The sequence below is a fragment of the Vanellus vanellus genome (genome assembly GCF_965231255.1).
Source record: "Vanellus vanellus genome assembly, chromosome: 1".
NCBI classification, from domain to species: Eukaryota; Metazoa; Chordata; class Aves; order Charadriiformes; family Charadriidae; genus Vanellus; species Vanellus vanellus.
In genome coordinates, this window is record NC_138905.1 from 53,588,644 (window position 1) to 53,603,318 (window position 14,675).

At 37.9% G+C, this 14,675-nt stretch overlaps 1 protein-coding gene across 1 annotated transcript in view; it reads right to left on the reverse strand.

The window, feature by feature from the left end:
• BLTP3B (bridge-like lipid transfer protein family member 3B) overlaps positions 1-14,675 on the reverse strand; it is a 58,576-nt gene that overhangs the window by 4,040 nt on the left and 39,861 nt on the right. Inside the window, exons 14-18 of the mRNA XM_082498690.1 lie at positions 12,591-14,089; positions 11,983-12,158; positions 10,395-10,531; positions 8,623-8,773; positions 2,387-2,643 (exon numbers count right to left, since the gene is read on the reverse strand). Coding sequence (XP_082354816.1) covers positions 2,387-2,643; positions 8,623-8,773; positions 10,395-10,531; positions 11,983-12,158; positions 12,591-14,089 — 2,220 coding nt within the window. The remainder of the gene's footprint in view (positions 1-2,386; positions 2,644-8,622; positions 8,774-10,394; positions 10,532-11,982; positions 12,159-12,590; positions 14,090-14,675) is intronic.

Consider the following 14,675-nt stretch of genomic DNA (forward strand, 5'->3'; position numbering starts at 1 on the left):
GTTGAAGTCAATATATACAGTCTGACTAAAATACTTCAAAGTATTTTTACAGACATCTCAATACGATTATATCCCAACTTAAGACATTCTTTAGCTCAGGAGCTCACAGAGTCAGAGATAAGAAACCTGCACTATATAGTATCTGATTTTCCCTTGAACTATTTAAAGATTGACTGAGTACAGTTATCATTCTTGAGCGGATTTTGTCTTTTTAGAATTTAGTTCAGGATGACACCAGCTGCAGTTCAGTTATATTACTGTACTCAACAGAAGAGAAACTTCACAAATTATTTCTTTTGGGGTCTCCCCGGAAGCCTTTATAGTTCATTATCCCTGTCAAGCGGAATAACACAGCCAGTATAATTAAGCCTGTAGCCTGAAAGCTGTTGAGATATAACTGCTGAAGTTTCTTGAAACAGCACTGAGATTGCAGTAGAAAATGCAAAAAAAAGAAATAGTCACCTTTCTTAAATTCCTCCCCCCCCCAAGAAACACACTGCACAAGTCTCATGCATAAGAAATAGGAGAATATACTGCATTGAATAGACAGTGCAACATAATTTTGAACCACACCATCTTGGTCTTTATTACCCAACAACTCCATAGAAATTAATCATCTCTATGTCAAATTTACAGTTTATCAACCATTATGACTAACTTCACTGTGACTTGCGTGCACTGCTGTATGAGCATTTCAGTGCTTTAGCTGCCAAGCAGACTCTTATTGCTGGTTTATTAATGTATATCCTATGAAGACAGGCTGAGAGATTTGGGGTTGTTCAGCCTGGAGAAGAGAAGGCTCCACGGAGACCTTATAGCGGCCTTCCAGTACCTAAAGGGGGCCTACAGGAAAGATGGAGAGGAACTCTTTATCAGGGAGTGTAGCGATAGGACAAACGGTAACAGTTTTAAACTGAAAGAGGGTAGATATAGATTAGATATTAGGAAGAAATTCTTTACCCTGAGGGTGGTGAGACACTGGAACAGGTTGCCCAGGGAAGTTGTGGATGCCCCATCCCTGGAAGGGATGTTCAGGGCCAGGCTAGATGGGGCTTTGAGCAACCTGGTCTAGTAGGAGGTGTCCCTGCCGAAGGCAGGGGGGTTGGAACTAGATAATCTTTAAGGTCTCTTCCAACCCAAACCATTCTAGAATTCCCCACCTCAAACAGCTGCTTTCTCAACAACATTTTGATTAAGTCTGCCTTCTTGCAAATAAACCAGCACAATCCTGGTTTTAGATTTAAATTACTATATGTTAAGACTTTCCTTTTTGCATTTGGGCATTGACATCTGTGATACATTGAAATCTGAGGAACAGATCCACAGCTCTTACAGAAAGTACTTGTGCTACTCCTGTAGTAGAAATGGCCCTAAAGGAGTGCCTAAGGATCCTCAGGGGATGGAAAAGCTGCATCACGGAGGGAGGGAATACCAATGCACTTTAAGTAGAACAACATAGAGATAGCAATTGTCTTTCCAGGCAAGAATGATCTTCGCAGAATCAAGGCCTTAGGCCCAGATGCAGAACTGGAACTGCTATTCCAGCACTCACTTTGTTAAAGTTTATATGGGTGATTACTAATTTCCAAAGCAATGTTATGTTATCTTTACTTTTGGGTTGGTTTTGTTTGTTTTTTTTTTTTTTTTATTCTGTTGTTTCCCCCTCCGCCCAGCCCCCCCAAAAAGCATCCTTAGCTTTCTATTCAATGGTTGTACAGCACAGAACTCGCCAGCTCCTTTAAATGTCTGAAAGAAAATCCCCTAGGAGTCTTGAGCAGGAGTGTCCTCTTAATGTTACTATTTTAAGCTATGATGGTGAGAAAAGCTTGCATTATTTAGTATCTGTTTCTAGGTAGGACAGAACATGAAACCTGGGTTCTAAGAAACTATTCAAGTGGTTTGAACTGGAATTCTCATAACCTTTTTCCTTCTTTTGTACTGAACTTTCATTGCAAGAACTACCCTCAAAGTAGGAGAGAGTATTAACCTCTAAAATCTGTTTTGTCATTAGAAAATCATTAAGCAAAAAAGTCCAACCAGAAAGACCCGCATTGGCCTAGGAACATTGCCTCTAGGAATTTGGTACACCTTATGTATAAAACTCCCAGACGCTGTCATTTTAAAAATAAAGACTGGGAGAGGAGGAAAGAAGTATAAAATATTAATTCATACAAATAGCTTGGTCATGCAGAGAATTCCCCTCTAGGCATACCACAGACCTAACCAAATCTATGGATTTTTAAATTGTTTTTAGTGTTATCTAAAGACCTTCCAGAGTACAACAGCAGTTTCTTTGAAGTTAACTGTATCCAGATTAGTAGTTTACCATCAAAGGAACAAGAACACAATTTCTTTAGAGCAGCCAAATAGCTCAATGTTAACATACTTTTAAATTAATCCTTGCATTAGAAACTTTTATCTTCATAGGCATCACTTCTGCGACAGTTTCATCTTCCAGAAAATGCTGAATGTTTGTGAGAGAAGACGTTAGAAATTCAGCACTGAAGTTCTCCACATGGCACTGAAGAAAACCGTTTTTCACAGCCAGCAGAGAATGTATGACAGCACTAGGCCCGCTTTCCCACCTCAAACTAATCTCAGGTGATGAATTAACTGGGCCAGCCACAGATTTACAGTCAGAACCTGTTGCAAAAGGAAAAAAAATTTGCATTACAATTTTGCAATGTACAAAACCACAATTATGATGCAATTAATTCTACCTCTATTGTTCAACTGATTTTCCAAAAGTACTTTAGTAGTATTAGCCACGAATTACAGCATTGCAAATACAGAACTTCAGAGCAAATTTCTAAATATATCACTTTAAAGTACTAAAGAGAAGTAAACAGTACATGCAAGGACTAGTACCTCACTGTGACAGAAAAGGACAATATAGAACTACCACTGTGCACAAGAAATTTGTTTCTTCAACGTCTTGACGATGGAAAAACAGTTATTTTGCATACTTTGCTGCTAAGTCTTTCAATTTTAATTCATTAAAACATTTAAGTCAGTTCACCCTCTCAGGAGAGCAGGTATTCTCTTGGAAAGGCAGAATTTCCTGACTCAGGAACTTGCTTGCTAACACAAAGGAACATAAACGGCAATGCAGTAAGATGGAGAACACGACCACAGGGTGTTTCCATTATTTGGGTGGCAGTAGATTTGAACCTTAAAAAACCTCTAGCAGTTTCTTGCTAGTTTCAGTATCTTTAACCACTAAGGCCAACTGCAACAGTCAAATAAACAGCTCTAAAATAAAATAAAAAATAAAATAAGAATTGATTTTTTTAAAAAAATTAAAAATAAAATATAAAAATAAAAAAAAACAAAACACATTTAAGGTAACCAGATATGGGAGGGTGGGGGTATGGCCAGTATCAATTTGTTGTACAAAAAAAAGAGGGTTTACCACCAGAAATAATTACCCCATGGGATTCTCAAGTCATTTGGTCACGGTGATGGCTGACCTACAGAAGTTATCTATATGACAAGCAGCATAGTCACAGTAATTCACAGTAATTATATTAAGAAGCAAACATTGAAACTTGAAAGACAGCTGAAATCAAAGTAACTCAAGTAAAATCAAGTGAATTACATCAATTTATATTGGTAGAGCATCTAAATGTTAAACAAATCTGAGAGAATTAAAACAAAACAAAAAAGCTTCTTAGTTTAAACTCTGGTTCCCTCACAAAAGTCCAATATTTGCAAGCTTAGAAATTGGAAAAAATAAGTGAATAAAGTTAAATTTAAAGATGAAGTACAACTTCTTTTTTTCTATTTTTGTTTCTTTAACATTATTCTTTCTCCTCTCCCCATATTACTGACATGCAGTTTATTGTAATCTCCCCTTCTTGATTTCTGCCTGTGCATATATGAGCAATTACCAGAAAGCGGAAGAGAAGGCTTCTCCTAGCAGCCTTCTAATACCTATGATGAGGTTATAAAGACAGAGCCAGGCTCTTCACAGTGGTGTTTGTCAGAAGGTTGAGACACAGCAGCTCAAATTGCAACAAGAAAGGTTCAAACTGAATGTAAGGAATGAGGAAAATTAAGCAGTGGTGCAGGCTTCCTAAAGAGGTTGTGCAGTCTCTGCCCTTGGAGGTCCTTTCTGAGACCTGATGGGTTAAAGTCCTGAGCAACCTGGCCTGATCTCAGAGCTGACCCTGCTTTGAGAACCAGATTGGACTAGAGACGTCTTGACATTGCCTCCACTCCTTTACCCTCAATTATCCTGTGTTGCTATGAAGTGCAGGTTTCGTCTGTGCTGGCTTCTTCGCTGTGTACCATCTAATGTTAAATAATAACCCATACTGTAACAAATGCAGCATACTTTACCGCTCCATTTCAGAGGTAACCTACTCGGAATGTACTGCAAAAGAAAAACACAGTACGCTGGTGGGCTGCAAGTTACGTTTCTTCTCTTCAGTAAAGCTTACCCTAGATGCCTTTTTATATAAAGGAAACCCATACTTCACAGAATTAGTGTTCCTTCTGAAATCCGGTTTACACGGCATTTGGTTAAAAGTCCAAGGCACCACTACCGATCACATTACATTTGTGATACACAAGCTTTTTGATATATCAACTCTCTATAGATACACTCAGGCATCCTGTTAAAGAACAGACATTTGCATCATGTGAACATATTTTTTAAAAATATAATTAGTATATTGTTAATTGCCACTGCAATGCTATAACAACTGTTCACAGCATTAGTATTTAAGGATTCAGGTTCTTGATATGCTAAATCAGGTGAAACGCAGATCAAAACTGTAGAAACCAGATGACAATTCACTAAGTCACACTGACTCTATGCTGGGTCAGATTCATTCAAAAATTTAGGAGGTTAGCTTTGAGAGAATAAAAATTATGCATATTAGGCAATGTGTCCACAATGAAGTTACAGCAGCCTCTCGCTGGTATCCCACAGGTCTTCACAACAATCCCTTCTGCATTCTCCCCAGCTCTTGCCCCCAAGATCAGTATCTCTAGATCCTCAAAGCCTTTTCAAGGTAGGATCGTAAACCATAAGCTTTCTTTATGGATAGATACAGATTTTCTGTGGTTGCAAAGTTGCAGAAGCATCCCATGCACTTAGTCGAGTCACTGGACAAAGACAGACTCAGAGTCAAGCCCCAGCAACGACTGGTTACCAGTCACAGCAAGTTCTCTGCTGGACCTAGGAGGAATTCCTGTTTGCTTTTGGGAATTAGTAGTAGGGGAATGTTACCTGCTTCGTTCCTCTTAAGCAATATGTGATGTATTATTTTTCAAAACTACAGACCAGATCACTCCAAGATGTCTCTGGAACCTTCAGCAGTGGCTTATAAAGGGCTTAATGAGAACCTACAAGAAGACAAAGGATATTGGGGCAAAACGGGCTTTCGTCCAGGTTCCTAACAACTGGAGAAGTGGACCCCATGATATGGTGCCTAGAAAAGTTAAACACCCACTATGTTCCTGGACACTGTGTTTCCTCTGAGAGGGAGCCAAACTAAGGAAAACAGATATACAAAGCTTATGGATACCAACTATAACTAAACATGCCACCTCCTAGTAAATGGCTCCAGGAGAGTACTGGGCAGAAGGTTTTGAGCAGACAGGAGGAACCGTATCACTGTTTGGTTTTTATATGTCTATTTTAAAAAGAAAGAAAAGTGGGGTAAGAGGAGGGGTGAGAAGAAGGATAACTAACTTTCTATATTCATCGCAGAAGACAGGCAGGCTAGTCAACTGTTCTAGACCAAGTGCAGTCAGACAGACGTATAGCAAGAGGCGGTAACTTTATTCAAGTAATACTGCCCCAGCCTGAACGTAGTACAATTCTGAAAACTGTAATTTCAAGTTTCAGAACAGCATGCAACAGACATTGCCTGGAGCTACAGCAGCCCAGAGTAAGTAATTTGCTTCCCTGTCTGTAGATTAATTGGGTTCCTCTTTCTGTATGGTGCACATTTCTCATGGATGACCTAGCACAGCAGTAAAGCCAGGGCATATGCACATTATCTGTTGGCACCTGGGTCAGGGTAGATGAACTTATTGTCAGTCTGGGTTGACAAAGGCCAATGGAAAGAACTGTAAATGAACATGAGAATCTTCAGCCTCTGCTGTAAACCAGAACCTCTCCCTTTGATACCTCTGTGAATAGAGGTTTCCACAACACTAACAGCCATGACTCCATCCTTCAATCCTTCCAATATTTAAGTGCTAGATGTCATATTTCTCCCACCAAGAAACTGTGGCTGTAGTCCAGGCAGAAGAGGATTATCCACCAACAGCCCTTGAGAAGAAGGGCAACTCTCCAGATGGGAGAATAATGACCACTCTGTCCAGTGAGTCTCTGCAATTGTTTCCCTCAAGGATCTATATTCTTCCCACAAATACAGAGAAAGAAATAAGCAGTATGTGCCCCAACTATTTCCAGACCAGAAAAGAGCGCCTGCATCATTGCCAGAAGAATCCACCAAAGCGTAGAAAAACAGAAGAAGAAGAGACCACACATTCAGTCTCAGCCATGAAGTCAATCTTGGTTATCTTGCAGATATCTGAAAGAGCACAGTCAACAAAGGACGGAGTAAAAGTTGCATTAAACAATTTGGAAGCTGCTATGAACTGCTGTTCCCTTCTCCTGCGAGCATGACACGGTCTCACTGTCCTTCCGGAGTACCTCAGCCATACTCCTTCTTTTGTTATTGCTGCCAGGCAAGAGCTGATAAAGGCATGGTCCTGCAGCCAGCCCTGCAGGGAAGCGCACAGCTGCCTCACTGCCCTCAAACTTATTCCAGCTATTAGGCACACTTTTCCCTTTCCGCACCTACTGCATTAACAGTCTAGTAGGTTTTAAATGGTTATTTTTACTCAGAACACCTTTGAAGACTGTAATTATGACTTGATTATTCATTGCTTTGCAGGGTTCCTCAGTTTACTGGTTAAAATTGTTAATTCAGAACTTGAGTAAGTTTTATTAAAGGTCTTGGGGGGGGTTGCTTTTATTGGGATATTTTCTTACGCTTTTGCTCACTGGTTCTTTTAGTTGTATTTTGTTACCCTTAACTAATTTAAATTGTCTCTTTTGATCTAATTCTCAAGCTTTTTCCCAGCCTTGATCCTCTGGAATGCTTGTGGGTTTTTTTTTTTTTTTTTGTACATTGCTGGTCGTTCCGATTCTGTAAGGTACATCATTTTTTTTTTTTGACCCCACTGTAGGGCCGTGCTTTTAAAAAAAAAAACAAAACACAACAATAAAAAAAGTATTGTTGGCCCACCCATCTAGATACCCACCAGAAAGAGAAAGGAAGGGATATGAAGTGGAAGTATTTGGAGATTCCCATCACATTGTAACCTTTTGTCCATAAAATAATCAGCCAGTGCACAAGCCTCTCATAATCAGCTGAACCAGAGGAAGCAGGTTCTAGTTTTAGACCCACATGACAGCAGGAAGGTGGTATGTTCTTACTATTTACTCCCTCCTGCTTTTACAGAAGATATGACAGACCAGAATCAGCTTGCCTGCTGTACAAACTGAAGGTCAGCCATGAGTCTTCCCTGCTGAACCTCCCTCTTGCCTTCAGATGTCTGAATAAAACTGCAACACCATGCAACAGCTGCTCAGGCAGCAGCTGCTGGCAACTGCTCAGCTCACCAGTAAATGGTTTCTTTAGCTAAGGGATCAGAGGCTGTACCACCAAGCACAACTTCCTGAAGAAAATGCATGCTGCTGGAAGGCTGGAAATAAATGGCAACCAACAGCTGCTATAGCTGTTTCCTAGGAAAGGAGATGAACCAGAAGCAGGAAGCAGGTGCATCAGGGATCTGCCCCAAAAACCCTACAGCGCAACAGAGCTGGCATCCAGCAATCCGTGTGGAAGGCTGGCAGAGGGGAGCAAAGCAAACTGTGACATGAAGTGGCACGCCAATACATCATGCCAAGAAAAAAAACCTCACAGTATGTGAACTAGGTTTTCTGGCAGGGAATGCGTATGTAATCATGCTCAAGAACAGCTCTGACAATACACTGGTTGATCTAGTTGCGCAAATATCTGGCTGAAACAATACCCTGTGTTCCTATCAAGCTTAAAAAAAAAAAAAAAAAAAAAAAAAAGAGAGAGAGAAAGAGAGAGAAAAAAGGCTTCCTTGCAGCTCACCTTTCCTGACATGGACTCAATTTTTAAATTTTCTTAAACCACAGATTATAAATCTGTTGAAACTGTGGGTGTTAATTTAATCTACAGAAATAGATCTTGAAGAAAAGAAACGGCCCTTCAAACCAAGTTACCTTTAAGCAAAGTATTGTTAGAGCAGTAAGGAAGTTCCATCTTCATAAAACAGTAGCATAATGTAATGCAACTTATTTGATTTAAACAAAGCAAACTAATGACCAGAATTCAATGCAATGCATTTTTTTACCCGCACTATCAGAAATGGTTCAATTTTTATTTCCTTCCCTTTTAATGTATGGCGATTAGGAAAGAAATCAGAGTAGATATTCTAAACGAGCACAAAAAGGATGCTATTGTATTAACATAAAACTGGTTTTGTGTTTTTAGGCTAATACAGTGCTCTTATTTACTTAGAACAATTATTTCCAACTCCAGTTTCACAACACTCAGCTCTTACCAACAGTCCTGTTGCAAAGATAGTGTCGAACACTGATATTTCCCAATTGATTTGGTATCACTTGGTTGACCTGTAGGCATATTTCTGTGTCTTCACCTCTGATGTCAATTTCACCATTAACACCAAATATTTGGAAAACCACAACAGACATCTGTCAAAAAAAATCAAGATAAAACAATACAAGATTATAAATTTAATTTACAGTGGTTACTGGTTTTTAAGTTCTGTCTAAACCTTTTCTTCCACAAAAGGAAAAGAATCTTCATATCCATAATCCTTGCTCACAGAAAAGCACAAAGTTTTCTCATTATTTCTTCTTTTCTTTTTGTACCCATTGGCTTGACAACAGGTTGCTTGATTGATTGCCGAAAGACAGATGCTTGTATACGTAACCCACTAATACCAATTCAGAATTGGCCAGAGAAGCCATGAAAGTGAGACAGACTTTCCCCACTCTGACAAAGAAGTATGTGACCTATGTGACACCTGAAATTTTCAAGCCTGCATTCATCTTCGTGCATATCACAAGCACAACCAAGCATTTGTGGTGCTGAATCAGACCAGGTTAAAGAACCAGGACAGGCTACTAAACTTTGGCTATTTGCATAGTAGTCAGCCCTTTTTCTCTATTTATTAGATTGCAGTGTCTTTCAGAAAAAGTAGCAGCCAGTTTCAAAAGTCAGCTTTGGTATCAGAAGATGTATGTCCATCAGCACTACTATTTTGGGCTCATTTTTCTAATTAATTTTTGGTTATATTCTACAAGCAGAAAAAAATATGCTAACATGCATTTGCATAACAATCTGAATGAATTCTGTTTTTTCCATACTGCCTATAAGCACAGATAATTGAAAACTTATTTAAAAGGAACTAATAATTTAAGTGAGCTGCTTGGTTTTGGGTTTGTTTGGGTTTTTGGTTTGTTTGTTTTAAATGAAGGTGATCCACAAATATTTAAAGTAAAGGTAGGATTACACGACTAACATTACTAAAAAGGAAAATATGTCAGCAAGTACACAATTGATTTCAGTAAATTCATTGTCTGCCTTTGGGCACGTATACACTTAGGTTTCCAGTTCATGACCTTAACTGGTACTAGAATATAATTTAAGAAGCAACGATTAGGGCAAGGATCAGCAAAGAATAAGTAGATATAGGCAGATGGAAAAACTTGGATGCTGCATGGTGTCTCAGAGAGGGAATCCCTCTCTACATGCACTATTCTTCTGATCTTCTCTAAATACTGGGCATTGTCCTGACATTATCCTGGACAAGAGGCATCTCTGATCTGACCCAGTAGGGCAGTTGTTATGCCTCTAATTGCAAATACTACAGAATGCTACCAGTGCTAAGGAAACACCTCCATACAAGAAACGTCAGAGTTGTGGTGCTTTCTTTTATCTATCATTGATGATGTTAAAAAACTCATCTTAAATATCATTTTCAACAGAGCATAAGAGAATTTATATTGATATTACAAAATACTGCTATGTACTAAAGCAGAAATATTTTCTGACATTTATAAGTGGCTACTGTCATTTATCAACAGTGGCTATAGAGGAGATAACAAGGACAGAGAATGCTCAGTGTCACGGGGATTATAATCTTCATTTGCACTTAATACGAGTGCACTAGATCTATAGGCTCACATAATGCACTACCAAAAGCTCCCCAAATTAGCTGAAAAATCACATCTAGAAGCATTAATTTTAGCTCTATTTTGAGGTTTAATTTACTGAAGTATGTATTCTAATGGAATTCAATAATATTACCATTTCTTCACTAGTCTCATGGGCATTCTCTGAAGCAGCGCTCATGGCATCTGGAGATGACCCATCACAATTTTCAATCACTGTGCCTCCTTCATGGGCATTTTCTGATGGGCTTTGATAGTTTGTGGCTGTAATACCTTCCATATACACATCAGAAAAAATGCAAAGTTAGCATAGCATAACCTGGATCACTCCTGCATTAAGAATAAAGTCAGTGTCTGTCATTGTATGCATACATTAACTCATTTTTTAAGATGAGTTGAACAGCTTATTAAACAAATATTTATGATTGAACCGCCAAATCCATTCCTTTTACAGAGGGTTCAAAGTTCTAGATGCTATGCAAGTAAGGCAGGACATGGTGACAAAACCAAAATGGCACTCTACATGCGTTGTTTAAAAAATCGTGAAGGGCCTTTTTTAGACTTCGAAATCAAATATAAAACTGATCCAGAAAAAAAATGGTTAAAGATTCCAAGTCATGTATCTAAAACACTGCACAGTGCCTTTAGAGCAAGTGTTTGCAGTTTTATGTATAGAGAAATAAGCTACATAGATTTTCGTTAGAGTGAACATGGCAGTTTCCTTGACAACTAGAAAGCGTGCAGACTTAACCTGCAGTTAAATATTGTTTAACAAGGTAAAAAGACATATAAAGATTATTTAAATTGGAAAATGTATTCTATGGCATACTTCCACATAAGCACATGCAGGAATACTCCTACAATCCAAATACATAACAGATTTGCAAGTAAAGCATTCTTCCCGTTATTGGTTTAGACTGAAAAGAAATCCTACAGAAAAAAAAAAAAAAAAGTCATTCTTTACTTTAAATAGAATTTATCAGAAAAGACGTACCAATAAAGTCTTATTGTATTTCCTGACATTAAAAAATTATTTAAGCAGTTTTACCAGAGAGCTACTAGATCATTACATTTGCGTAAATCCACAATACTACAGATTATATAGACATAATTACCATGTGCCCAAATTCCTCCTGAATTCCTCCCTCAAATCAGGAACAAACACTTGCGCACAGATGTCCAGCAAAAACTGGACAAATACCTGCTGTTAAACAGTCAATAGCTAGAACTGCTCTGTAAGGAACAAGCTGCAAGGACACTACCAAATCTATCTGCCTGGAAATTAGCATGGCGAGTATCAGTGAAAATCCATTTCTTTTTCATCTACATTTAAAATTAAAGCTCCTTTACCACCTCAAGCATAACACTGATCCAAGGTACAAACCTGTAAACACTTAAAGCCAAAGCAGTGGCTTTTAAGCAAAGCAGGGAACAGTTCTGCTTAATTCAGAGTTGCAACATAGCACTGCAATGCTTTTACCTTCCTCAAGAGAGTAAAATTAAGTAGTGTTTAATTAAGTAGTACAACTTAAGTAACACACCTTACTGCTTTCCCTTGAAATGATGTGCTGTGAAGATACTTATTACTACTGACTGGAGAAGCTAACAGAAATAGTGTTGTAAAGTATCCAAGATTTGCTGCACTACAATCCTTTTGAGTATTATTTTAGCAATAAACAATGTTTTCATGTATTGTTTAAAAATATTTTGCTAAACCTACTTACCTTTCTCCAGAAAGCTTTGGCTGTCACTTCCATCACTTTCTATCAAATGATCCTCTAGCATCATGCTATCAATAGAGATGGTATCCAGAGAGACTTGTGATGGACTTCTCTTCATATTCTTGTAAGAAACAGAGAACGTAGGGAGGTTGGATGGGCAGCGTTCCTTAGGCTTTGCACTTTTAAAATATAAAGATATAAGGGAATTACTATTTCAAATTAAAGGAATTACATAGAAGTTACTTGAAAAAAGTTCCTCTACACCAGGCAAGATATAAGAGAAAAAAATCTGACTATTCAATAATCCTTTGGCAAGAAAAAGAGAGATAAGCATATAAACAACATACATTCTTGAAGATATTTGTGTCAGTATTTTTCTCAATATGTATTTCATAACACAAACTGAGAGTAAATAGTTTAAACCAATTAACAGTTCATTTTAACTTTCATTGAATGCTGGATACTGCATATCTTATACCTTTATATACTTCTAAAATTTTTATCTACTAGATGTTCACTTCTGTTGACCGTTACTAAAAGTATGTGGCCAACAAGATTGATAAATATTTTTAAATAGTAGGAAAATTGATTTAGTATTAAATCTTCTATACCTTGATGAAGGCTGGGATGCAAACATTCTAACTGAAGTCACTTTCTCTTTGTTGATTTCAAGCTCTTCAGGTTCTAAGGCAGCTTCTGTTTCCAAGTCAGTGACTTGGTTAGGACAGCCTTCAGTTGTTCCTTCCTGTTCATTTAACTTACTTGAGAATATGTTTTTGTCATCCTCTTTATCAATAATAAAATCAGTAGAATCCTCTCTCTTATTTAAAACGGACGCTGAATCCCTAGGATGCAAGCTACTTTTCTCACTTAGAGGTCCACAGACCTCCTCTGAATCACTTCTACTAAAAAGTCCACTGCTTCCTCCTTCACTTGTATCTCCCAATCCTTTATCTGACGCATCATCTGAAAATGACATTCCTTTCTGAAAATCCGTATTACTGTCCGATTTAAACAAAAGAGGATCTATTAAAATTCCTTTATTAACTTCAGCATTCAGAGGCTTGCAGTCATTTACATAATCAAAATTATTAATACCAGCTTGCACTATCTTATTGCCAACTAATTTACTCTCTGAAGTAAGAGCTTCCCCATTTCCCAAAGGGGAGAGTTCTGATGCCATGGGACTTCCGTCTTCCACAACTGGAGACTTACAAGGGTTTCCCTGAGTCACTGGATGGAGTAGTAAGGCTAGTTCTGCACTTTTCAGTAGGATCCCAATGCAGACATCTGTTTGCTTTGCAGGTTTTCCTGTCACCGCTTCTACATCATTCCTTAAGTTTTCCAGGAGCAATACAAGAGATTCATGAAGAAACAGCAAAAAAAGATACTGGTAATGATTGATCTGCACGCTTACGTGTTTTTGAACATGGACAAGAACATGTACATCTGCATCAGAGGAAGAGCTTTCCGAAAGCACTCCTGAAGCGTCTGACATCTGAATGCCATTGGTCAAGGGCTCTGTCTCACTGCTGTAATATTCCTTTAGAAGTTTTTTACGTTGCAGTCTATTAGCAAGATCACTAGATTCACTTTTTGGAATGTTCAAAGCTGTCTGATTATGTGATAAAAGCTCTTTTTGTGACTTTGCAAATCTTACTGGCTGGCAAATCCAAAGTGAAAGTGGGAACGAGTCCACAAAGCTTATTGGTCGGCCTTTCCCACTTTTCGTTCCTTCATAATCTATCCAAAACTGGGAAAAATGCAAGGCCCAAACATCAGTAGCTGCAGATGTCTTTAATGCATATTTATTCAATTTTGGGATGACATAACCTTTATAAACATCATGCATTTTAGTATCTTGTTCATGAGCATGTCTTTGAAAGATTGGATGCAAAAGATTAAAATTCTTCTGGGACTTAGGAAAAGTGGTGAAAGTTCTACTGAAAAATTCACAGTCTTTGAAGTTCTGAAACAAAGCTTCTAGATCAGAGTGCCTGCAGTTTGGTGAGTATCTTGTATTCGTAGCAATCATCTCTGAACTTTGAATGGAAAGTGCACGAGGTTGATCTCTATGAATTTCAGGTTTGTTTTCAGACGGGACAATGAACTGAAAGACAAATATATTTTGTCTAACCAGAAATATGTAGATAAAGAAGGCATACAATTCAAGAAACAAAATAATAGCCATGACAAGTGAAATAAAGAAATATGATTAGAATTTTATGAGAACTCAAGTATACTAACACAGAAAAGGGATAAGTCAGGCTCACAGATTATCGTTTGTGTTTCCTCTCATTTTAAAGAAAGATGCCGTGGCATCTAAAACTCAGTGTTTTAGATGCCACAATGTTTGTATAAAAAAAGGTCTCAGGGTTTTCTTATCTGAAGGATTTAGATTTAGGTCACCTACATTAGGCTCAAGTGTCTCATTTCTTCAACTCAGAAAGAGCTTGGCAGAAAGTTTCTTCAAGTGTTCCAAATATTTACAACTTTGAAAACCAGAAAATTATAATTTGAGTTCAATCTGATTTGCCAAATAGAGTTTTTCACTACACTCACTACTACAGGATTTTATTTCTACGTTAAGAAGGAAACAATTAACACAGCTAATATTCTTAACATTGCAGAATACAGAACAGGTGACCATTTTTGTGACCATTATCTGGTAATCATAATAAATTTTTTTCCATCAT